The sequence below is a fragment of the Coptis chinensis genome, chromosome 3 (assembly GCF_015680905.1).
Source record: "Coptis chinensis isolate HL-2020 chromosome 3, ASM1568090v1, whole genome shotgun sequence".
NCBI classification, from domain to species: Eukaryota; Viridiplantae; Streptophyta; class Magnoliopsida; order Ranunculales; family Ranunculaceae; genus Coptis; species Coptis chinensis.
This window is the reverse complement of record NC_141458.1, coordinates 61555796-61583199: the sequence shown is the minus strand read 5'-3', so window position 1 is coordinate 61583199 and position 27404 is coordinate 61555796. Positions and strand designations below refer to the sequence as shown.

General features: G+C 38.2%; 1 protein-coding gene across 1 annotated transcript; it reads right to left on the bottom strand.

Annotated features, from left to right (window-relative positions):
- Positions 1-6373: 6373 nt before the first annotated feature.
- LOC147510294 (protein FAR-RED IMPAIRED RESPONSE 1-like) lies at positions 6374-8719 on the bottom strand. Its single transcript, XM_086598076.1, has 6 exons — positions 8354-8719; positions 7817-8290; positions 7015-7596; positions 6836-6898; positions 6619-6693; positions 6374-6418 (listed from the first exon to the last, which is right to left on the bottom strand). Exons 1-6 carry the CDS (start codon positions 8717-8719, stop codon positions 6374-6376), a joined length of 1605 nt encoding a protein of 534 aa, XP_086454202.1.
- Between the last annotated feature and the right edge of the window lie 18685 nt (positions 8720-27404).

The following is a 27404-nucleotide window of genomic DNA, read 5'->3' as shown; positions in this document are numbered from 1 at the left end:
TGCAAGTCCTATTAGTAGGAATATAGTGAACGCCAGAAAGGAGCAGCAAATTTGGTTTGTCCTCTTGCATAAGAAATGGACATTAGTTAAAGCTGACAACACGGTGGTGAAGAGAGTAATGGTTCACCACCCACATTCATTCCATGTTAATATTGTTTTTTTTTTCTTATTATTGTTACCTCATATTTATTTTGTGGTTGAATTTCCTATATGAATTAAGGAATGCTATTATTCGAGAATGAACTTCCATAATTTGATGGTTTATATAGTATCAGATCTTGAAGGGTTCATTATCTTATATATGTGAACTTACATCTGCATTGTATTAGTTGTAACAATATGCTATATTGATGTTGTGGAACAAAATAAATTAGTTGTTAATTATGCCTATGCATTGGTGGCCTGCAGCCTATTGCATGAGAAGATTTACCTGGTTGAGTAGGTAATTGGTAGAAACTGGGGTGAGATCAAGTGGGAGCTAGTTGTTGACACTCCAATGGTTACAACTGCTTGCATTTCGCCGATTAAAAAGTACAACTCTTTGGACGCTATTGACACACTTTTTCTTCCTTTTTTAAGCTATAAAGGTTCCCAAATGATCTATCATTCCATCTCACTGTTTTTCTTCCAATTTTTTACATCCCATGTGGCCAAAATGGACTAAGCCAGCTAAGTATAGTTGACTCTAATATTATATAAAAATTAAGCCCAAAATACAGGTAAACCCAAACGTTTAAAGCATACAATGAAATAATCCCGGCATGGCCGGGTGAAATGCTAGTAATAGAGAAATGCTAGTGATATGCCCACCTTCATCCAACCATTGCAGATAACTTCTACATGTTGAATGCCGGCACTTCAAGTACTTCCTTCATGGATTATTTGCTGTTTACGATATGCCCAACAATCAGATACCATCACATGCAATTTCTTTACAAGGAGAGCACATAAATTGGCACTCAATAGCTGAGTGTCCAAGTTGATCACACAATTGACATTCAACCTGCGGTCAACAACTCAAATATATACTAATTCAGGAGAGTTGAAACAACAAAGTTTTCACATCAATGAAAGCTCAAGAAAAGTGCAAAAAGAGGGATAAAAGGTCACTACGTCAGGTTTTAAGTAGTGTAGTACGTGCTTTATAAAACTGGAATATGGTGGCGAGGAAAGACAGGAACTTATTGCCTACCAATATGCTGTCTTAGGTGTGTTGGGTCTGCTTCTATTATCATATTATGAGTTATGTACTAGAGAGACCAATGACTAGTGTCCAACTTTCATTACCTCCACTACTTCCACACGACACCTCAGATCCAACACTAGCATTAGCACCATCATTGCCACCACCACCATGCCCACCACATTCCCAGCAAATACTCATATTAGATATGTGATAGCTCAAATTCTTATACTACAGAGTATCTAGACTCACCAACAAAAAGAATAAAAAGAGGAAAGGGAAGCAGCATTGATAGCAACTCAAATGAACAAGTGTGCAACATTATTAAACAAATGGGGTAATTTGCAATTATGAAAGAACATTGTTGCACATAAAGGACTATAGGAGTACAAGAATTCCACATTTCAAAATGTGGAGTAATTTGCAAGACTATTCAAGACTATCTGTTGCGATTTGTATAGGTATAAGGTTGCTTTCTTTGTGCTGAGTCGGACCATAGCAAGAGAGACTGTCCTTATTTGCACTACTCATGTGTGGGGTGCAAGTCAAACACAATGACTCTATATTTCTGTAAGCAAGGGATAAACAAAGGTCACAGGTTTCTAAAGTGTAGAAGTCAACCTAGATGCGGTGCTTTCAAATGGATTGATCTCTCGGATGAAGAAAGCCATGAAGCAACTACAACTATGGAAGAAAAGGTCACGGAAGGAGGGAAGGTGAAGGTAAGCAAATGGAGGGGAACTGTACCTTTAAAATGAACATGGAAGGGATTGTTTCGGATATTTCAAAGACTTATGCGTTAAGTCTTTTAAGGTTTGCCAATTGAATCAGAATGGATCTACTGATAGCATAAGTTGAAATGAGTGAACATTTTGGATGTATTTTAACTGTAATTGATGTAGTTTAACTGTGAAATGATAATGGGCAATGATTCAAGAAACGTGAATTCAGCTTAAACATAATGGGAAACTTACACATAATTACAAAAGTTCGTAGAAAAACAAGAAGAACTCAACAAAGGGACAAGTACAAATAAAGGTGTTTCCAGATTATGTATTAGAGATACACTGTGTTGTCTTCATACATAGTTATGTTGTCGTGCATTTAACCATTGAGGAAAGGACATACCATGTTTAATAAGTAATAATTTAACAAAACCATAACACAATGCAGTACTTCCTGCTCTTGATATATAAGTACCCAGTCTATTAAAACATACTGGCTAACAGGAAATAAATAATTACATATATAAACGACTAGTTAAATTGGGTTTTGGCAAAGTTTGACAGGAATGGGAAAATGGACTAAATACCACTTGATGGGATTATTTGGTCTGGTAGGACCTTATTCTCCATGAAATTGTACCATATGATCTTGTTGTTCCAACTGAAAACTCCAATGTCTGATGGCAGTAGGTCGACAAAATTTGTATGGCGGAAACTATCATACAATATAAACCTCCCGGGTTCACTCCATCGGGTTGTTCTCGCATCGCTGCAAAACCCAGTTTCAAATATTTTTTGAGTAAAGGTGTTGCCCATGGCCACAAGGAAAACATAACAGCCTACTGGAGCCATCATAGAGAAACGGCTTTTGTAAGTTTCAAATGGATGTTCAGTCTCCGATAGCCTAATCCTTGTCCATTGCTCCCGGCTTAATGTTAAAACCAATATTCCTCGCATGCCAAAGAGACCAATGCAGAATTCCATTTGCAAACAACTCCGACCTTCGGGTTAATTTGTTCATGATTATTAACAGACAACTCTAGGTCGTCCAACCTTTTCCATTTGTCAACTTGGGGAATCAAATAATTCAACATGATAATAGATACATAATCTCCTCGTTGTTGTCTCGGGGAAGGCGGACGTAATTGTACCTCGGTATTGAAATCCTAACTATTTTGAATCGCAAAGGTTCCATAGAATTCACCACTATGCCCACACTTTTAGTGTAGAATTTGTTCCTAGGATTATTTAGGCGATGAACGTTTCTAGTCGTTGGTTTGCATATGTAAAACTGTTGGTATCTTTCGTAAGGTGTGTTCAAGAGAACAATACCTTCCATTGGCGAGGCAATGACCGATATACCATATGGTATGGAGTCCAAACTTGGAAATGGAATTGGTAGGTTGTTTGCAATGCTTGAAGCAAAAGTTATCGCCGTTTCCCTTTTGTCTGCCGTATTTATGACGTAACCAAGAAAAGATCCCGTCATCAACGCATGCTCCTTGGTGAAGGAACTTGAACTTGTAAAGACTGCCCATTTTTGGGATACTAACTTGGCTTTTTTTAGAAAAGGAAGTGGAGCACGTTTGACAATTTCTTCACAAATATTTGCTGGCATGTCCTTGTTGGTGTTATTGGTTTGGATGCTGTTGTTGTTGTTCTTTCCATTTGAAGTAGAGCAGCCCATTGTTGTTCTTTCGAGTGGGTTTAATTTCAAGTGTGGAGTTTTCTGGTTTAATATTCGGACCTTTAATATTCTCTCAATGCCTATAAGTTTTCTGCATTTAATATTTAACTCAACCATTTTTTACCAGAGTATGGCATACATACCGTCTTATAGTAAACTTATCGTGTCCTATCGATTCCCTGTATGCGTTCAGAAGCTCTCATTTGATATTTGAATCTACGGTTGAATTTAACTGCCTACTTAACACTAAAACCGATGCTTCTCAAATAATGGTGCGGCAAAACACCAAATATCACGGAAATTTTGATCTAATGGTGCGTCAAAACGCTAACCCGCCAACACTATCGGTATAGTTTACTTATATATAGCGCCAGTTTTAACAAGATAGCGTCAAGTCTACACACCAATATGAGTAGTGGGTAGAAGAAATCTAAGCCACACGCCACACAAAGGTGGGCGGATAGAATTTATATTTTTCCCCACGCCTTTGAGAATGGCGGCTGGAAAGTCCAAAAAATATCCTTTTTTTATTTTTTTTCCCCACACGCCCGGTGTGTGAGAATGGCGTATTTGGAGAGTCCCAAAAAAAAATCCTTATACGCCATATGCATCGGGCGGTTGTGAAAATAACCATTGGGTTGGGAAACGCTAACCCGCTAACTGTATACACTATGCTGTTGTGGTTTGGCGGGATGGCGCACCAAACCATTGGACCTGACCGCTTAATTAACTCTAGAAGTTCTATCTTGTTATATAAGAAGAAGGTGTTGTGTTGAGGGTGCTAAAATTTCAAATTTGAACCTGACCGCCTAATTAACTCTAAAACCGATGTTTCTCGCTACAGACTAGGGTATGGCGTAAATAATGGCCTACCGGGCAGCTATGGTGTCATAATAGAAAAAAAAGGTCGTGTTGAGGTTTTATATTATATTTTTGAATTTGAATCTAACCGCCTAATTAACTCAACAACCGATCCTTATCTCGACCACCTTGAGTATGGCGTACATAATCAGTAATGCTAGATGGACATACTTAATATGACCTACTATTTCAACCCACTTATGTGTCTAATTAGGTTTTAGCCCACGTCAGCCAAATGTGAGAATTACAAAGTCCCATGAAATCTTCCTGCGATTTTTTTTGGCTAAAAAACCAAAAAAAGAAACCAAACTAAAAATTAAATCCCCTCGTCTATTCTTCTTCTCGCCAAACAGATTCAAAACCGAAGATCTTATTGAAGGAATCTTAAGTAGGAAATATTTATATGGCGTATCGATCGCTCATCATACAAAATCTTCAATAAAGCTAAGATATTAAAAAACCCTTGAAAAATGGCGCAGGGAGATGTGAGTTTTTCATCAACCCAAAACCCACAAATTGTTACTAGTGATGATTCAAATAAATTGTTGAATTCTGCTCTCCTTTTTTTTTTTTTCTTTCTTTCTTTACACATTATTTGTTTAAGGCACAAAGCTGGTGCAGCGTCTAGTTTGTTTCAGATGCTTCCAATTTCGACTTCTCATCATCAGACAAACTAAATTCATCCTCATCTAGTTTGATTTTGCAGATTTAGCTCAGCTTCACTATTTAGGAGTTTCAATGGGGATGGCCAAGGGTGATTCAACATTCATTAGGCTTGTCTCTGCGGCAGGGATTGGATTTTTTTATGTGGAGCGTAAGAATCCACAGAAGATGACAGAGAAGCTTGAGTTTCGAAAGTATGACCCATGGGTAAATTGTCTTACGCTATTTACTGAGGCAAAGATGAAGTAAAAAGTTATGTTTTGGTCTTTGGAAGAATGATATAGACGAACTCCACATAACTTAAGCACTCGTCCCCTCCCTGCTGTTTTTGAGATTGCTTAGTTTGTTTGGATCTAGTTATCCCACTTTTTATATAAAATTCTTTTACCTTTCAAGGAAGAAAATGAGTACTGACTTTAAATTTAGCTACTGATCACCTCAAGCTCTACTTCTGCCTGTATGCCCCCCAAGTATCTAAGCACCTATGTGTGGATCTTGCCTTAGATTAGCTGTGGCTTAGTGGCCACAACTACTAATAGATTGTGTTATCAGAACTTGCATCTTAGATGCAAACTTCTTTCAAAACATGAATTGTTTATCTTTTTGTGTCAATTTATATTGGTTAAGCATTTTGCATTGATAGATGTATTGTTTTGAATAACCAAAACCAACTGATCCTCTACACATACATCACAGCCAATAATTGACTTGTAATAGAATCTCCACCGTATAACTAAGGCAAAGGACCACATCAAGACCCTCCAAGTCAAGAAGCATTAGCCATTGAATCTATTAGTAGTTGGCAACCTTTTGAATGCTTGATGTTTATGTTTGCACACACTTTGCCAACGCGGGAATATCGGCATTGGGGAACCCTTGATGCCAGGAGTAGCAAGCAAAAATCTGAAATTTTCTCACAAATGGAAGATTTTTGTCTTGTCCCGTGAGTCTTCGGTGCCCTCATCGTCAGTGGTACAACCGTAAGTGATTTATACAAAAAATAGATAACACATTAATGATCATCGCATGTCTTCATCCACCTTCTAAGGCATATCATGTCTACTAAATGGCATATCACACCCCCACTCCAAAAAAGGGTAATGGTAACTCTGTGACACTAATGATGTTTGTAAGTTTGCAGTAGTAAAAGGGGGGTAACTTATTTGCAATATAAAAATAGAAAAATAAGTTATCAGAATTTGAAGTGGAAAGTTGATACCCAAAAAATTATTTGGAGGATAGGCATGAGGAAAATTATCTCCATTCTCTTGCAATTGTAAAATTCTTAGTATAAGACATCTACATTATAAGAAAATAGGACAGAGAACAGGGCAAAAGTACACACTTGGACATGAAGATGAAAGTCGGCACCAATATAGTTATTCAGATGGCTGCCATGACGAAAAGGAAAGGTTCCTCTAGTGTCCTATATATTTATAAGATATTTAAGGAAGAGACATTGACAAATAATATTATATGAAAAGATAATAACTAATAACCTGCAAATGAAGAGGAAAGCCGACATCAATCGAATTGTAAGGATGACTGGCATGAGGGGCATTTCTTCCATGGTCCTACATTTGTAAATGTTCAAAAATTAGCATTTGCACAAGAAACAAAATCACGACACAAAAACATCAAAGCTCAATAGAAAATTTGTAGAATATGAAGTAGTATTTATTTAAAGAATAACCGAGAGCAAAGTAAGCTACGAACCTTCATTGTAATACTTTCTTGTGTCCCACCAAGCTCGATAACTTCTAATCCACCAGTTGAATCCTACAATAATAGTACAATAAGTTATATGCACATAAGTATTAGTTTGAATAAAATATATTAAGTGCAATAAATGACAACTGAGTAATTAAGATTTCTGTTAGTCAGTTGCTTGCTACCTTATCGGAGTTTAGGTTACCAAAGACACTTCCAGCACTGACCTCTTTCTCTTTTTCTATCACTTTCTTCTCTTGTTCCTTTTTCTTTCTAACAACTTGTTCCCCCTTAGACTCTTTCCTTTTAAAAGGCGGTAAACCTATATTACTACGAACTGCCAATGGACTCTGAACAATTCCATTTTGCTTACATATAGGAATAATGTCATGACTTGATGATCTATCATGACGTTCGATGCCTGGTAATGAATTTGGCAAACTACTTCCCCATGCTCCTTCATCTTCATTCAGTTCCTTGCATAATGACTTAATCCGATCAACAACCAATCTCGTCTTAGCTTCATTATGAGTTGCCAAGTCTGCAATTTCATAAAATACTTTGCACATACTGTCATACCGTTCATTTTCGGGGTTTTGCAGCCAATCAAAGTAACTGATTTTAACCTTTGTGTGTTTCCTCCTTACATCTTTCCTCCATCGCCTAAGAATGTATTTTTCAGGCACCTTTTGCACTTTTTTGTGAATCAAGACTGTAAGAGCATGTCTACATAGGATTCCTCTAAACACAAACAAATGACAATTGCACTTAATATCCAGGTCATTTAAGTTTAACGAAATAGTAAAAGTGGTTTGCCGATCCAATCCTTTACATGTCACAGTAAATCTTACTTGTTAGCTCTGTCTAAAACTCCTTAAACTTTGCAGTTGTGTAACTATCTTGAAACTGCTTATCTATCCTATAATGAGTAATGCAAGGGACTCGGGAGTTGAATGAGATAAAATCTGCTTAGTTTTCTTTCTTTACCTTGCTTCGTAGTGCATTTTCATACTGCTCGACAAACTGTTTCAGGGTAGTCTTGGAGTTTACATACCCATCAAAGAATGAATTCATGCTCTCACTTCTTTGAGTAGTTGACATCCCTGCCCAAAAAGTATCCTTTACAAACACAGGAACCCAGCGAGTTTTCTCCTCATACAACCCATTCAACCAATCATTTTTTTTAAGATCAAATTTCTCAATAAATGTCTTCCAACTTTCTTCAAAATCATCAATAGTCACAAACTCATAGACTGCATGTTGCATTGCAAACTTGATAGACTCGTACTCTTTATGAGGCTTTAACTTTTCAGGCAATTTTTTCATTATATGCCATAAACACCACCAATGTCGTGTGATCAGGAAGACACTCCCAATAGCATTTTGCATAGCTCTGTCTTGATTAGTTATTATTGCATTAGGAGCACGACCACCCATACATTGTAGCCAAGTCCGAAAAACCTAAGAAAATGTAACAGTATCCTACTTCAAAATCAAAGCACACCCCAATAACATTGACTGTACATGATGGTTCACACCAACGAAAGGGGCAAAAGGCATGTCATACTTATTTGTTAAGTATGTCATGTCAAAAGTGATGGCATTGCCAAACTCTTCATATGTCACTCTACTCCTTGCATCAGCCCAAAATATATTCTTTATCCTGCCATCAATTCTATCTAAATCCATCAGAGAAAACAAATTTGAGTTGCTAGTTTGCATTTTTGCGAAGTAGTTTTCAACTGCCGCACCATCTCCATTACCGAGTCTTAATCGTCTTACTTTGTCAAGATGATTGCGACAATCTTTCTCTAAAAATGGCACCTTCTCATGACCACCCTCTTCTGTAACAAAGGTGCGATAATTGTTGCTAGGTTTAATACTCGACATATCATTTAGTTCAAGCCTTCTTTTTATAGACGGTTTCAAGCCACGGTTCTTCTTGTAAAATCATTGATTTTTCCGGGCTTAGCACGCGTGATTATGATCAAACGCAACCGATGTCACGCACCACTTCCCATTGGGGCATAAAGCAGCCCTAAGCCTTACATTGCATTCAGTTTTGGTGGTTGGATGCAATTTGAAAGCATTTCTTGATGTGCTCTCTATTTTGCCTGACCGAGAGCATGCAAAAGACACCCATCGAACCTCCCTATTATCGTCAGTCCTTGAGGATCTTTTCTTAACTGGAAAGCCATTTTCATTGCCATATTTCAAATAGTACTCAAATAAATCAGCAACATTATCAAAAATCATTCTGACATTCAACTCCAATTTATTTTCTTCTTGAACAAATACATTCTCTATATCCTCATCATCATCTGGTATAACCTCAACCTCATCTTCATCAGTATACTCGTCAACATCTATTACATCCTCATTTTCATCTTGACTAAATCTATCCATTCCTTAAAAACAAGAAAAGTTTAAGATTATTTACCTTACTGTTATGATGACGAGCAGTTCGAGATTTCTGACGTAAAGTCGTTTTGTATTTTCCTTTTGGTAGAAGAAGAAGAAGAGACAGAGAAGAAAGAGGGTTATCATTTTTCTATTTGTTTCCTTTATTTTTAGGAAAAAATCGTGGGACGTGGGAAGATTTTTCATTTTTGTGGGACTAGTTTTATAACTAAAAATAAAATAGTCTAAAAATTGTGGGCGCTGATGTGGAGATGCCACCTCTTTTGACACGTCAGTAAGTTGAAATAGTAGGTCAAATAAGTGGGTCGGTGTAGCATTACTCGTACATAACTGCCTATCTGGTAGCTATGTTGTCATCAGAGGAATGGGTCGTGTTCGGGAAGCTCTAATTTGATATTTGAATCTAACAACCTATTTAACACTAAAACCGATGATTCTCTTTAAAGCCTAGATGATGGCATACTTAATGTCTTATAGGAAAGTTATGTTGTTATATCAGGGATGTATCCAATTCGGGGTGCTCTAATTTGAAATTTAAATCTAACTGCCTAATTAACACAAGAACCTTTGCATCTCTCTACCTACTAGAGAATGGTACACATAATGGATTATATGGATATTATGTTGGCCTATGTGGAACGTATCCTGTTTGTCAGTACCCTCCACTCTTAACCACTCGTGGCAGACCACGTGTCTAGATTCCAATCACAGGTCGGCACCACGACCTATAAGTGCTAATACTGGGTGCTAAATCCACAACATTATTAATGAGAGACTTTACTCGTAATGGTCTCCGTGTCTTTACTTCATAAATGCACGATCTAGAAAGGGAGGAGACAGCTTGACGCCTATAAAGGGAAGCTCCATCTTTCCACAAAGGGCTCAATCTTTAATCTCTAAGGAACTATGATTGGCTTGATTTGAGTCTAGCAAAAGACTTGATACGTAGGCAACTCTTCTCCAAAGGAAGAGTGCAGCCACTTCTCCATCAAACCCGATCTCAGGTTGAAGGTATAGTTCCATACCTAAACACTGTTCATGCCGGTCTAATTGTTAATTTCAATCTTATCGGCTAGTTAACACAAAAACACACAAAAACCATTACTTCTCTATTTGAGTAAAACATGGTATACATAATGTCGTGTACAGTAAGTACGTTGTTCTATAAGAAACATTGCTTCTTCCTGCATGGTGTTCTATTACAACATCTAATTTTTGTTCCCGCAATAAAAATATAGATATATATCAACAGTCCCTTATATCAATTACAAGTTATACTGAGTTGGGACAAAATGAGTTTCGAGGAAGTCTGACATAAATGTTAGAAGGGTGTGATGTTAGAATGGACTGAATGCCAATTGTTGGAATTGTAGATTTTGATAGCTTCTCCTTGTCCTTGAAACTGTACCATATGATCCTGTTGTTCCAACTGAAAACTCTAACGTCTGTTGTTAGTAGGTCGACCAATTTCAAATGACTTAATCATTCATACATTTCAATGTTTCTATAGCAAACAATTCAAAGTGATGGACGATAGAAAACTGTAATGAAGCTTTCAAAGTTAATTTTATTTAAAAATTAATTTTCAATAGATATTAACGCTAGCCCATTTAGACTTTCTTTTGACATTGTCGATTTAAGATATGATCACAATAATTTGAATTTTAATATGATCATGTAATATAACCAGAACGTTTCAAATAGTGTTTTCATTGGGCTCGATTAGCCGATGGGGTTTGTAGATGTTGGTTATTTTGGGACTACGACCTGATGATTTGTTAGATAGAGAATGGCTGCATTCTTCTTAGGATAAGAGTTGCCTACGTATCAAGTTTCTCGGGGTCAACTTGAATCAAGCCTTACGTAGTTCATCTCTCTCTACTTATAGTTGTGTGCTTGCACCATTATAGATTGCAGATCCACCTTGTATGCTATCTTGATGATTTGCCATTACTTTGATGTTACAAAGTAAATGACTCCTTGATTGCTGCGTTGACTGAGCTCCAGGATTGCGCTAGTTGATATCTTTCCATGAATGGTTATAACTGCTGCTGGAAATGACCTGGGTGTTGGGTCGTTCATAAGATCTGATGCTGTGGGACGAGCTGAGGGAAGACGTCCTGTCTTGAGGACACGTGCTCTGGAGTGTAGAACGGAGGGTACTTACACAACCCCTTTTTTTATCCGTTCTGTGGACAGCGGTTACGTGTGATAAGAACGGTTTAAAAAGTAAAGTTTGAAGGCACGTGTCTGACAGCTGTTTTGCTTTGAATTTAGGTTTTGGGGAATGTGCGGGAACTGTTGGGCTAGATTCGTGGGCCCCCGTAGTTACAACAATTTGGGGGCAAGTAATGATTTAAGTTTTGGGAACACAAAACGTTTTGATTGTCTCGAGGTGTTTGGGCAGTTGAGGGGTTTTTGACTTGTAGAAGTTTTTTTGTTTGTTCACTTTTAGGAAAAATAAACCAGAGTGAAAGAAAAGAGAAGAAAAAAGAGAAAGAAAGAAGAAAAAACTCTCGCCCTTCCCGAATCGGGTTAAATCTTTCAACTTTAAAACTTTGAGCTTTCTTTCTTTCTTTGATTGTGCAATGTCTATGACTAGTGATAGTTTGAGTGGTGAGGTTGAAGTTGATGAATGGAGAGAGAGAACTGTAAGTGAAGAAGTTGAGGAGAGGGTTCGTAGTGGTGATGAGGCTTCGTTGTCTTCCTCGTTGGAGACGGTAGATGAGAGGAAGCTTAAGTCGGTGAATTATTATACCGCTTTGAGGAGGGAGTTTGGTTGGGTGAAATCTGACCTGGTCATGTACGATCTGGCTGGGAAAAAAAATTGTATACTAACGATTATGTTCCTTGGTGTGGAGGAGTAGTTGTTTGTTATGGGCAGTTGAAGGCTGGGATGAGGTTGCCCTTTTCCGTCTTACTATGGAGGTTTGAACTTTTTGAGGAAGGCCCCTGTCAACTCGTGGGGAACAGTTGGAAGATTCTCCATGTGTTGGACTTGTTGAATGACATGGGTTACAACATCTGTCTCAACGATGTGATTGAGCACTTTGTTTTTAGGAAGTCGGGTGCTATGAACTTTAGTTTTCATCTTTTTAAGGGGAAGTCTCCTGTTATTGTGGGTGTGAGCAAAGAGGATTGGAGTCGTAGGTCGTTGTTGGCTGCGGGTAGATATTGTCCTCCTGGTTTGGAGATTGATAAACGTGTTGGACAACCTCGTGGTAGGTCGTTGGTTGTAGGTCGTAATGTATGTGTTTTAAATTGTAATTTGGACGTTCTGATTTATTTGGGTTTGTTTTTGTAGAGATTTCTATCCATTCTCGTACGAAGAATGATGTGATTGATAGGTTTGCTTCTTTGAGTTTGGAGGATAAGCAGGCTTTGTTGGGGGAAGTTGCACATTTCTTTAAGAGGCGTGGAGGGAAGAAAATCAACCATAAGAGGCTATAGCAGAAGGCAAGGACTAGCAAGGTGGTGGTTGAACTTTCTGATTCTAGCTCAAAATCTGCCATGGATAGGGAGAGTCACAAGAAAGTACCTCTTCCTGGAAAGAAAAGGAGTGGAGGTGCTAGCGGCAGCCGTTCTAATGGAGCTAGGATGTTTAGTGGGGAGGTCACGATGGTTGGAGGAGTGACACCATCCAGACGCTCTGAGCAGGGTGACGCAAATCGGCTGTCATTTCAACGTTCTGAGTTGGGTGACGCAAATTGGCTGTCATCTCAACGTTCTGAGTTGAGCGACACAAATCGGCTGTCATCTCAATGTTCTGAGTTGGGTGACGCAAATCGTTTGCTAGCCCCATGTTCTGATTTGGGTGATGCAAATCGGTTGGCGTCCCAACATTCTGAGCTGGGGGACAGAGGGCGCTTTTCGTCCAACCGCTTCTCCTCTGGTGGTGCAAATCGTTCTGCATCTAACTGCTTTTCCTCTGGAGATGCGGGTGCTAGAGGTGCTGGTGGTGTTGCGGGTGGCAGTGCTGTATTGGGAGGGTGATGCTCCCACTTCATTTCGGAAGCCTAATCTGAAAAGGAATTCCGAAGGGGTTGAGTCGGAGGGGGCTAAGAAGGTCCGAACTGAGTATGGAGACCGACCTTGTGCTATTGTAGGTCGTTCGTCTCCAGATCGGTCTCCTCTGCCAAGGATGAGCCTTATTGAAGTGGCTGCTGATGTTGGGGTGGTTGAGGCCTGAGGAAAGGAGAAAGTTGGTGAGGCTGAGCCTGTTACTGAGCAGGGCAAGGGGTCAGGAAGTATGGACCTAAGTAAGAAGAGTGATAGTGATTTTCTTGGTAGACTGGTTACTTATGTGGACCCTTACAGTTTGTTGGCGAAGTTTGTTATGAATGGTGACTGTAGCTTCAAGTCCCCTTTGGTTGGTGCGGCATTGTTGGATAGTATTGCGCTTGCTGGGGATAGGCGCAAGCTGGATGGTAAGGGCCTGGACGTGAACTTTGTGGAGATGGAAAAGTCATTGTGCTTTGTGAGTATTCTTCCATTCTAAGCTTGCTCCTTTTGGGTTTTGTTGATTTTGTTCCGTTTTTAATGTCTATATTTGTTATCTTGTTTGCTAGGTTCTGGCGATGTATAGGAAGCTGAAAGATATGGTGTCTATCTCCGACCGTTATAAGAAGGAGTTGGATGACAGCAAACAAGCTTATAGCAAGCTGGTGGCTGAACAACAAGTGGAGAGAACGGAAGTTGCAGGGCTAAGGAAACTAGTGCAACAGCTTGGTGGTAAAGTGGCTCTGTTGCAACCCGCTCTGGACTCTGCAAAGCTGGAGGTTCAGCAATGAGTCGCTGAGTGTAAGAGGCTATGCTCCGTTGCTGAACGAGCTGGGACTGCATACAACGACTTGGTGGACACGGTGGAGAGTGGCAAAGAGTACTTGCTGTTGAATGATTATTATGAGGTGTTGGACAAGTATTATCGCCTTAAGATGGCTATTGAAAATGGGACTGCCACAATGTCTGCTGCAGATGCTGGTGTTGGTGCTAGTAGACCATCTAATATGCCATCTGACCAAGTCATTGTGCCACCGGCTGCTCCAGCTGTTCCTTCTGTTGTTTCTGATTTGGATGTTTCTGAAGTTGTTGTTGATCAGGCTACCAGTTTTGGTGTTGTAGAGGGCGGTGATCTGGACCCTTTGAATGTGGATACTCTCTTTGTGTGAACTATTTCTGAACGTCTTGTGCTTTGTGATTGTCTTGTTGTTGGGATGTATTGAACAATATTTAAACAGCTGTTTGTTCTTCATACTGATACAATATTATTTTTGATGGGGATACTGAGGTCGTTTTCCCTAGATAACCTGGGGGCCTCAGTATCTGACCAATTTTGTAAGTAAAAATATTTAAATTACTTGTTTAAGTCATCTTGAAGTATGCATTTGATGGCTTTTGTTTTGACTGAATTGTTGTTTGACGATCTGTGCTGCGTAGTATTAGTTAGCACACTTGAACACCTTGAACCAATTGTATAGATGTGATTGCAGGTTGGTTTCTAGCGTGGATCTTAGTAAGTTTGATAGTTTGTGCACCATAATATGTGTTCTCAACATGTTGGCCCTAATTTGTGTTAGGATAATTTTTGAACCCATTTTTGAAAGACGTGGATCGGTAGGACCAAGGTTTATACTATACTATACGTACTATGAACAATCCATGTTTATAGTCATAAGCTATGAATATTCTTTGTTCATATCATAATTGGACTATGAACAATGATTGGTCATAGTCATGAGCTATGAACATTCATTGTTCATAGCTCCAATAGGGATGAACACGCTTTGTGAGTGTCCTTCCGATCTGAGTTTGTTTTCTTTATGTTTTGAAAGTATCTTTCCGATCTGACTTATTTTGTGGTTTGTCAGGTTTTGGCCATGTACAAGAAGCTGAGGGAGATGGCAACTATCTCCGACCTGTATAAGAAAGAGCTGGAGGTTGCCAAGGAGGCCTATGACAAACTTCTGGCTGTGCAAGAGGCGGAGAGGGTTGAAGTTGTAGGGCATTGTCTCAGTGTGCAATTTGTTAAGCAGATTGTCTCTGCTAGAAGTTTGCATTTTGTAATGTAAATATGTAATATGTGCAAAAGGTATTTTGAGTAACTCAAATGTGGATGATACTTGAATAGACGGAATTTAAGAGTGTTACATATAGTTGAATGCCTTTAGTTATTAATGCAGATCCATTATTATTTCGGTGAGAGTGTTATTTAGTGAACAAAGCAAGCATGATAGGTTGGACTTATAAGAAGAACAATGAACATAACATTGACATTCTGCAACTCGTGGACCACGAAGTCATTCTTTATCATCCGTGAGCGTTTTAACTTTTTGATGTCGCTTTTAAAAGCAGCATGAGTGTGAAATCTTTTTTCATATCAAGTGAAATAATCACTCCTAAACCCAAGCTTTTTTCATAATCACTCTTAAGGACCGGTAGATGAAAGGTCAAGTATACCCTTGATGCGAAATAAAAAACCGATCGGGTAGATGAAAGGTCAAGTATACCCCTAACCCAGTATATATAGTATGAACAATCATTGTTCATATACAAAACATGCAAGCTCATTGTTCATACCTATTGGAGTATGAACACTCATTGTTCATACTTATTGTAAAGTATGAGCAATGATTGTTCATACCTACTAATACCTACTAGAGTATGAACAAAGAGTGTCCATCCCTATTAGAGCTATGAACAATTAATGTTCATAACTTATGACTATGAACAATCATTGTTCATAGTCCAATTGTGGTATGAACAAAAATATTCATAGCTCATGACTATGAACATTGATTGTTCATAGTACAGTATGGACTACGAACACAGAACACTCATTGTTTGTAGCTATGCTACCGAACTATGAACAATCACTGTTCATAGTCTAATTGCGATATGAACAAAGAATGTTCATAGCTGATGACTATGAACAATCATTGTTCAGAGTCCAATTGTTCTAGAGTTTGGTCGATCGGTTGATTATCATATCAAAGACTCAAAATCTGTTTTGATTATCATAATATCGAAACACGGTAACAAACTAACAAACCTGTTTTTTAGGAGATTGTTCATAATATCAAAATCTGTTTTGATTATCAAATATTGTTAAGAAAAATAAATTAATATTATGGACAAGATTGAATACAGATCTAGTTATTAGTTACATCATAAACCACACGAAAATGGAGTGTAATCTTTGAGACTGTATTAGTGTAAATTAAGGGTTGCAGGCTCAAGAGAATTAGAGTGATGAAAAAGAGTCGTGATGTTGCAAGTTGGGTCATGCAATGCGGGCTTGAAGTACCTAGAGTTTATTGCTCAAGTTTTTCTTTTGGCCATGGATATTGAAACATGTTAATGGACTAGGAAGTAGTAAATACAAAATGAGTAACTGAGTTGGTTGTTCGAAGAATCAAAGGTGGAAGTTGTAGCTGTAGAGAATGGTTGATATGCACTTATTATGCTACTCTTTGTTTCTTCTAAGAAAGTAGGCACTAGGAAACAAAATATTCTAACACATGTTTACTTTTCTTTCGTTCGAGAGTGAAATCTTATGACTTGAGGAGATATACAGTCTGTTTGCAAACATGTCGTCTGTTGGTTTTCTCATCCGTAATTTTGTTTATTAACAAGAAAGGGTAAAAGTTGGATTTAAAAAAATAAAAGAGCAAAAATAAAAATGGTCGAGCCAACTTATTTTGTCCGTAAGGTTTACTAAAATTTAAAAATTGGGTTTGTGGGCTATTTAAACATGGGAATTGAGTTTTGAGTGATTTTAATCCGTGAGCGTAGCGAACTTTTAAGGTCGCTATTCAAAAGTTACCCAAAAAATTGCTTCATTCGTGTCATCCTCCCCTCTGTCTATCCATGCCCATCCCCCAAACCCACTTTTTTTCTCTCACTATCGTCTCTCTAGCCCACTCCAAAACACAGACCTAGAAAACACAAAGAAAAATAAAGTAGATTTTGTGAAAGTTATGTGGGAAAGATTTAGAGTTGTGGAATGTGACAAATAGGCATGAACATTTAGTTGATTTGTATCATGCTCATTGTTCATACCCCCAAATAGGCATGACCACTGAATGTTCATAGTCCAATAAGAGTATGAACATTAATTATTCTTGGTCCAAATTTCAAACACTAATTGTTGATGCTGAAGCTATAACAGATGAGGAAAGAACATTGCTGCTGAACATATCTAGTGGCGTTGTACCCTCTGATCAGATAGATTTCAACCTATATGAAGTATATAAATACACACTATAGTATTAGTGTATAAATATACTATAGTATTAGTATTATTAATATCCAAAAGTAGTTATGAACAAATATTGTTCTTACCACTAAACTGGCAATGAACAATCATTGTTCATACCCCCAAATAGGCATGACACTGAATGTTCATAGTCCAATATGAGTACGAACATTGATTGTTCATGGTCCAAATTTCAAACACTAATTGTTGATGTTGAACTTTATCAGGTAATTGTTGATGCCGAAGCTATAACAGATGAGGTAATAGTATTGCTGCAGAACATATCCAGTGATGTTGTACCCTCTGATCAGGTAGATTTCAACTTATATGAAGTGTATAAATACACACTATAGTATTAGTGTATAAATATACTATAGTATTAGTATTATTAATATCCAAAAGTAGTTATGAACAAATATTGTTCATACCACTAAACTGGCTATGAACAATCATTGTTCATACTCCATTGGCTATGACAATCAGTGTTCATACCCCCAAATAGGCAAGACCACTGAATGTTCATAGTCCAATAAGAGTATGAACATTGATTGTTCATGGTCCAAATTTAAAACACTGATTGTTGATCCTGAACTTTATCAGGTAATTGTTGATGCGGAAGCTATAACAGATGAGGAAATAACATTGCTGCAAAACATATCCAGTGACGTTGTACCCTCTGATCAAGAAATGATTGTCTAGCCTACGACTGAAGAAGATGAAGAGGCCATGTCAATAAGACTAGAGAACCAAATTTTGAGAGAGAAGGTCAACACACTTGAACAAGACCTTCTGTTGTGCAAAGAAGAAAATGAACAATTGAAGGAAGAGTTGAGGGAGAAGGTCAACACACTTGAACAAGAACTTCTTTTGTGCAAAGAAGAAAATGAAAAGTTGAAAGAAGAGTTGAAAAAGAAGGTCAACACACTCGAACAAGACCTTCTGTTGTGCCAAGAAGAAAATGAAAAGTTCAAGGAAAAGTTGAGGGAGAAGGTCAACACACATGAACAAGAACTTCTTTTGTGCATAGAAGAAAATGGAAAGTTGAAGGAAGAGTTGAAAAAGAAGGTCAACACACTCGGACAAGAACTTCTGTTGTGCAAAGAAGAAAATGAAAAGTTCAAGGAAGAGTTGAGGGAGAAGGTCAACAAACATGAACAAGAACTTCTTTTGTGCAAAGAAGAAAATGGAAAGTTGAAGGAAAAGTTGAAAAAAAAAGCTCAACACACTCGAACAAGAACTTCTGTTGTGCAAAGAAGAAAATGAAAAGTTCAAGGAAGAGTTGAAAAAGAAGGACCAGCAAGAGGGGGATAAGGAAGAAGCGCAACCTCAAACTGATAAAGCATCATGTACGGAATGAGGATGCAGAAATGGTGCCAAATGAGTCTAAATCATTTTCCATCAGTATTCCTCTGTCACTTATACCCAAGGAGAAAGAAAAAGAATAGAGAAATGACGCGGAGAAATAAGCTGAGATAGAAATTAAAATGACTTCCATAGCCAGGAAAGTGAAGAACAATAGAGATAGGAAAACTTAGCAGATGGACCCCAATTTCAACAAAGAAGGGAAGATGAAGCCACTCAAAAAAGTAATGAACCTTGACACTAGCAAAGAAATTCTTGATAAGGGGAAGCAAGTCAGAGATATTGACAGTGGGCCACTGCTAGACCCTAAGCAAAGTCCCTACTATCATGGATTAGAAGAAAGCCATAGACAAATTATCGACACTTTCTTCAAAATTGAGGACACCAGGTAAATCTAGGAAAACTGTAAGTGTTTTACAAGTTTAAAATGACATCAAATAGCATTTTTTACTGATGCAAATTTCTTGGGGTTTTTGAAGCACAATCGCATGGGGAGATGGTGACAATTTCCAAATAGCTGGTTCTCTAGTAGAAGACCTTTTGTTTGATAGGGAAATTGATTATCAGGTAAATTCTGATACCTCTTTCTAGACTATGAACAATGAATGTTCATACTCTTGTTGGGCTTTGAACCTTCAGTGTTCTTACACCTACTCTTGTTGGGCTATGAACATTCATAGTTCATATACCTAGTGGAGTATGAACAATGAATGTTCATACCTATTTAGACTATGAACATTCATTGTTCATACCATTGAACTATGAACAATGAATGTTCATACCTGACCTTTAATCAACCGAATAATGTTTATACTTTGCTATTTTTTAATTTCGATATCTAACCTTCATTTATTTGTAGAACTTACTTCATTTATACTTTGTTTTGAATCTAGAAAATGCTCAATTCAACTCCTGCAGGCAAATTTTATATCGAGATTGGCAACTGTAGATTACAATGTTTAACAGACGCACCCTGCAATGTTAACTCTTGCAAAAAATACTTGTAACTTAAGATAAAGGTGTTCAGAACAATGCACAAACCACTTTTCCACCAGTTGTGTTAACGTCCAAATCTTCTTCAATGGTTGTATCCTCAATTTCAAAATTTTTTGCATCTGCGGGTGGGTGTACAATATCGTCCGGATTCTGTAAGAGCATATTCACACCATCTGCCAATGTCATGAAGTTAAGCTCCCCATGGTACTCAGCAAGTGCGGGAGTGTTGACTGCCCCATCATTTGCAAACACACGCTGATCACGTAACTCTTTCTCAAAATTTTCATTCCTCAAAGAGTCCAGTATTTCAGGGTCAAAACTTGCTGCATCTTTAGGTGGGTGTACAGCCGGATCCTGTAATAGCATATGCGCGCCATCTGCCTAAGTCATGAAGTCATGTTCCACTATATTGTCGACCACATCTTGAAGTTCCCCACGGTACTCAGCAAGTGCGGGACTGTTGGCCGCCCCATCAATTGCAAACACCCGCTGATCGTAGTGAGTGCGAAACACTTTCTGAAAATTTTCATTCAAAGAGTCCAGTAGTTCAGGGTCATCTCAGGCTGCGAGTGGCCGAAATGGCAACGTGCTCGTTGCGAAATAGACAGATAACCAATTAGTTCCTGAAGACCCTCCAATTGAAAACCGCCATCCAGGTTGTCTATTGTGGCCTCGGTTCCTAAAATTGACAATTCTAATATTTGTTTAGATTCCTTTGGTACCCAATTCTGAACCGCCAATCTAAGTGCAATTGGTCGGCGAACAAAGTCCCCCATCTCCTTCTGAACAACAACCTAAGATTATAAACCAATAATAAGCGTGGGTCACTTAAATCGCATGTTGTACATAACCATAATCACAAACATGGTAAACACCTGATTTGACTCCCTTGGAGGGTCATTCGGTTCTAAAGCGATATCCTCTTTACTCCTTTCACTCTGTTGCAATACGTAGAGGATGCATAATTTGTTAAGAATATATCCTTCATATTGTGAATGCTAAATAAAAGTTTGCTTCTATCTAAACTTTGACTAAAAGAGTCACATACATTTACAACTTCAGCTGCATTTACACAAGCATTTTCCTCCCCATTTTGTTGAGATAAATCATCAAAATGCTGTAGCAGAGGATCGGATGTACTATTAATTTCATTCACTGTTTGCATAATCGTGAACTGTGCCTCTGCCACTATCGCGTCAGAATTTTAACGACTGTTCCCCCCAATCTGCTCGCTACAATATTGGTTCTCCCACTGCTTGCTTATTGGAATAAACTTTTCTTTGGGACTATTCTTAGTTGAAGGTTTGTTGTGGTTTTTGGTTGGTGGCTTTGTCTATTTTCCGCTCTTAGTTGCTTTATTCTCACAAGGTACTATTGCCCTCCTCTTTGGAGGCTGAACAAAATCATTATCACTACTATTCTCATCATCACCCCTTCTTTTAGCACAAGGCCCGCTTCCTTTAATTAACTACAAATATGAAAGTACATATAAGTTTACCAAGACACTATATCTGATTCCAAAAAAACATTTAAGGGATGGGCTGGAGTACAAGAGTACATAATTAATTACCAATGGTTGTCGATCTTCTACAGAACATTTTCTTCTTTTTGCACGACGTTACAGTAATTCCTGCAAGGGCTGAATCCAAGGGAAAATTTTATTCATCTTGCATTTTTGTAGTGCAAATAGTAACAGAGCCATAATAAAATACATTCAATAACACATAAAATCACCACATTTTCTTCATCATCCAGGACCAAATTTATTCCTGTTTTAGTAGGCACCTTCCTCACTTCCTTAGCAGGCACTCGATTTAAATTCTACCAGTACAGGAGCACAAAACATTAGGTTTACTCATAACTATATTGTGGCAATATGAAGATACATCGCAGTACACATTACCATAGTTCGTTGCTCCACATGACCACTCCAGTATAATGAGATTGCTCTAAGACCAACTTTACAACCTGGGCTACGACCTGCAATTACGAGATCACAGATGACAAGCTTTGTCAGTAATGAAATTCTCAATATCAATAAAAAGTGCAACATGTAAAAATTAACCTCATTCTGCTTCTTTTGTTCACAGAAAATGTCCAAAGAAAGAAGCTTCTTATCATCAGGTTCTTGCTGTAACAAACCATGAAATTCAGCACCAATACAGCAATAAAAATAACAGAAAAGCCATCCATCAAATCCAAAGTAGCAAGACTTAAAAACCTTTAGTGCCTTTCTGTAGACTCCCTCTGCTTGCACCGTTGGAGGAATATGTAACTTACCCAGCACATTCAGTTTCCTGGGGTTGTTTAATTTGGTCTCCTAAGTGTTCCCACGGGTGGTTTTCCCAGGGAAACCCACCCAACTTTGAAACCAGGGGAATATCTCCCCCATCCACCCAGTGGACATTCAAAGTGGGCACATAAAGGACAACCCAACACTCGAATGCTAGTGGACACCCATATAGGGTGTGGGTAAATGGCTTTTTAGGTTGAACCTGAAAGTGCTTCTCCATATCTGTATGTAGAACCTCAACACTATCGCGAATGCCTTCAATGATCAGATACCCCTAAAGGAATTTGTCAAAGTTCGTCAAATCAGCTGCAATATCAATATGTTTGACATCAACTCCCTTCGAGCCACTTGGCAAGAGGAAAGCCCCGAGCACAAACAAACGGTTAAGTCGGTGGATGTCGTCACAAGTGTTCGGATCGCTACGTACAGAAACTCCCTTAGCTTTTTTCCTTGCTGCCGTAAACTCGGTCAGCATAACGTCCCCAAGTGGAGTCGAGCGTCTTCCCTCTGGCTGAAAATACCTTAGACGAAAATCAGAAGGGTCAAACACGTCCATTTTGTAAAACCACTGAGGTGGTGGCTCTGTGGATAGACCGGTAAGGAGGGCCACATCGGAAGTATTGAAAGTCAAATATCGGTTTCCTATGTTGAAAGTCATTGGCAAAATCTTCTTTTCCAAAGCCTCAACAATCAAATTTGGGTGGGTAACCAAATGAGTTTTCTCACCGCCTTCCACATCAACTGAATTCATATCATGTAGAAAACCAAATGGAGACTTTTTGAAATGTTTGGTTTCATCTTTGTCGATTGTGGAAAACAGTTGCTCTTCCAAATGAACATTGAAGTCAACTTTTCAACCAACATTTCAATCCAAATTTCTGTCATTTAAATCGGATTTAAATTTTGGAAACGTTGTTCCAAAATTTTCAACTATAGAAATTAGGGTACAATTAAGGAAAACAAATATGGTCAAATTAACCGATATAGTTCAGTAAAGTTCATACCTTTAAGGAAAAACCAAATCACGTTGTTCCAAAATTTAAATCCGATTTAAACGACATAAATTTGGGTTGAAAAGTTGGCTTCAATGTTCATTTGGAAGAGCAACTGTTTTCCACATTCGACAAAGATGAAACGAAACATTTCAAAAAGTTTCCATTTGGTTTTCTCCTTGATATGAATTCAGTTGATGTGGAAGGCGGTGAGAAAACTCATTTGGTTACCTACCCAAATTAGATTGTTGATGTTTTGGAAAAGAAGATTTTGCCAATGACCCTCAATATAGGAAACCGATATTTGACTTTCAATCCTTCCGATGTGGCCCTCCTTTCCGGTCTATCCACGGAGCCACCACCTTAGTGGTTTTACAAAATGGACGTGTTTGACCCTTCTGATTTTCGTCTAAAGAAGCAGAAAATGTCCAAAGAAAGAAGCTTCTTATCATCAGGTTCTTGTGCTCTTATCCTATTTATTGTTAGTTGGTACAATTACGAGTTCTTGAAAGCTACCTAATTCGTGGGTTTGTGTTTGAGCAGTTATACTTGCCAATATAGCCTTATTAGGACTTCTGACAATGTTCAGTATCAACAAAATATAATTCTTACCTCAATTCTTGAATATAAGGATAAAAATTACAACAGTATATAAGATAAATGTGAGTTAGTTGCATATAGAATAGACCTTATACTACATTGTCGCACATGTTAACTACATTATCTCAGAAAAGAGAAATTATTTGATCTGCATATACAATTGGTTTCGAGTTTTTCCCAAATTATATAGAGATAGTATCACGTCCTAGTTCTTCACCTGTAGTACAAATCATCCATGAGAATAGCCTGTTGTTTTCCCCTCGACTGGGTTAACGGTTATGAAATGGTAGCTGCGATAAAATAGCTTCATAACCAGCCTACACTACATTGTCGCATACGTACAATACAGTGTCTCACTTAAAATTTACCCACCACTCCAAGTTTTGAAACCAAAAATGTAACATGCAGTAATGTTTACTCTTAAATATAAGGATCCGTAATTATAATTGCATTTGGGAAGTACATTATACGCATACTTAAAAAAGTTCTTCACTTTTAAACAAATATTTTCATTGTCAGCATCATCACGGGTGTCACCATCATCACGGTTGGACTATGAACATTCAGTGTTCATACTCCTAGTGGACTATGAACCTTGAATGTTCATACTCTTGTTAGACTATGAACATTCCGTGTTCATACTCCTAGTGGACTACGAACACTGATTGTTCTTACTCTTGTTGAACTGTGAACATTCAGTGTTCATACTCCTAGTGGACTATGAACACTTCTGTAAGGGATAGTACTTGACGGTGATAAAGCAAAAGTTAAAGATGAAGACTTAGGGACGCTGTTAGGGACTATGGACTTGGCTTGTTGTTTGGTAAACTCTTGCTCTGGTATTGTTCCCAGTTGTTTGATGGGCAATTCTAACCTTGGTATTTTATTTGTAGTTCCTTGCCTGGTACGATAAGCTGAAAGATACTGTACAACGTACTGACAATGGTGATAGTTTTAAGGTCGAGTTGGGTCGTGTGCGAGCTGCATGGGAGGCTGACAAGAATAGGATAAATAAATTTGGCTACAGATTAATTGTCAGGGGATCATATAGCCTAGGTATTATTGTTTGAACCGCTCACCATTTTGATCAGATACATCATACATGTTACTTTTCCATTTAACTACTGTACAAACTGTTGCCAGTGTAGATCACATATGTTGAAATTCTTCTGTTTGGCGCTAAAGAGTCGAACAAAGCCAAATGTGAGATTAGAGTTTAGGGTATGACACTGTTGGTGCCATACACGTACCAATGTGTCTGTTCGGCGATAGAGTTCCGAATTTGAAAAGTCAATGTATTATGTCACAGGGACTGACATAACTTTGACGTATGACATATATTATGTTATAGTCTTGCACTGCTGCAAAATATGATGATATATGCTGGTTTTTTTGCAAACCGATATCGATATTTTATGAATTATTGCCTCGTACCATCGTATGGCCATAGTTCATGACTATGAACATTGATTGTTCATAATACATTTAGTATGGAGTATGAGCACTCATTGTTCATAGCTCATGACTATGAACAATGAATGTTCATAACTCATGACTATGAACAATCATTGTTCATAGTCCAATTGTGGTATGAACAAAGAATATTCTGGTAGGGTTGATCATCGAGCTACCCGAGTACCCGAGTCGAGTTTTGCTATACTAAAGCTCAACTCACACATGCAGAAGCTTGACTCGAATTAGACTTCGAGCTTAATATTGAAGCTGAAGCTTGACTCTTCTAATGCTACTAATAGCTCGAGCTCAACTCGGCTCAACTCGTTTTGCACTTGGAGCTCGATGACATACTTTATCCAATTCCATCTTTTCCTTCTTAGATTGCCTCGTTCATAGTCTACTTGATAGAAAGGTATGTAATTGAACATGCCAAAATAATTGCCGAGATATCCGAGATATCGCCGATATATATATATCATTTTTAGGGTACACCGAGATGGAAATATCCGATATATCTAAACCGAATATTGAATCTATTTGTTCCCAATATATTTTGCAATTTCCGATATAACGATATATATCGACCGATATTGTTGACTTTGACCGAACATTGTTGACCTTGGCTGATATATTGACTATATTTCCAATATAATCGACGATATATCTGATATATCGACATACCAAACAAAATTTTGACTGGTCAACAAAAAAAATGAATATCTCCGATATTCCTAATATATCTAGGTTTTTTGGTACATAAAGATATTCACCGAATTCGATATTTTGGTTCTTAGTATAGGCTATAGACTGTAAATAGGCCCTAAATCGAAAACCTAGCATATAATTTTAGTGCAGGATCTCAAATTATACACTATTACTTCTCAAAATGAATTTATCAATTGAATTTTGTCATGTATGTATAATTTTGAAGGAATGCATGTATGTGCATAACTTAAGATAATGCCTGTGATCCCCTTATGCCTAACTCTTGCTTAGTCACTTTATGACTTTGATTTAATCTAAAGAAATGGTCACTCAATTTTGACTAGTCTCATGAGTATCTATTTTGCCACTACCAACATATTACAAACTAAACTATGCTAAGAGTAGAGCATTCATATCTCGAGGTAAACTTGAATCAAGCCCTACGTAGTTTATCTCTCTCTATTTGTAGATGTGTGCTTGAACTGTTATGGATTGCAGATCCACCTTGTATGCTATTTTGATGATTCACCATTACTCTGATGTTACAAAGTAAATGTCTCCTTGATTGTTGCGTTGACTGAGCTCTAGGATTGCGCTAGTTGATATCTTTCCAATAATGGCTGTAACTGCTGCTGATGACGACCTGCATGCTGGGTCGTTGGTACAATATTATGTTGTGGGACGAGTTGGAGTGAGACGTCCTGCTTTGTGGACACGTGCTCTGTAGTGTAGAATGGAGGGTACTTACACAGGCCCCTTTTTTATCTGTTCTTTGGATAGCTGTTGTGTGGAACAAGAACGGTTTAAAAAGTAAAGTTTGAAAGCACGTGTCTGACAGCTGCTTTCTTTTGAACTAGGGTATGCCCGTGCCTACGGCCCGCGAGACCTCGACGCGCCTGCGATCCTACCGACAACTCGTCGCGCCTTCGGCGCAAGGTGTACGCACGCCTTTGGTGCAAAACAACTTGTCGCGCCTTTGGGACAAGGCCAGCCGCGCTTTCGGCGCAAAATAATTTGTCGCGCTTTCGGTGTAAGGCTAGTCCAATTGCCCATTATCCATAATCCCAATAGCGACAATTGGGCTAGTCAATTATGCAGTATCATGTCAAATTTGGAGGCCCAACAGTTTATAAGTCCAGCCGCAATTGTTGACTTTTGGCTGATTTTTGGATAGATTCCATGATATTGATTGCACTTAACAAAATTGCACAAACTCTCCAAACACTTGGATCTGCCAAGTCATATTTTGGTGAAAATGATTATCTACCATTGGATGAGGCTTTTTGGGCCCCATACTTCCCTATTTTGTTAGATAGATATTTAGGATTTGGGAAATGTGCGGGAACTGTTGGGCTGAATTCGTAGTCCTGGAGCTACGGCGATTTGTGGGCGAGTAATGATTTAAGTTTTAGGAACATGAAACGTTTTGATTGTCTCGAGATGTTGGGCAGTTCAAGGGTTTTTGACTTGTTAGAAGCTTTTTGTTTGTTCACTTTT

Excerpts from the sequence above, each read along its gene's own strand:
- LOC147510294 (XM_086598076.1), bottom strand. The coding sequence starts at position 8,719 with ATGTCGAGTATTAAACCTAGCAACAATTATCGCACCTTTGTTACAGAA. Across the intron at positions 6,694-6,835 it reads AAGAAAGTATTACAATGAAG|GACCATGGAAGAAATGCCCC; the intron begins GTTCGTAGCTTA and ends TTACAAATGTAG. Across the intron at positions 6,419-6,618 it reads GCTTTCCTCTTCATTTGCAG|ATGTCTTATACTAAGAATTT; the intron begins GTTATTAGTTAT and ends CTTATAATGTAG.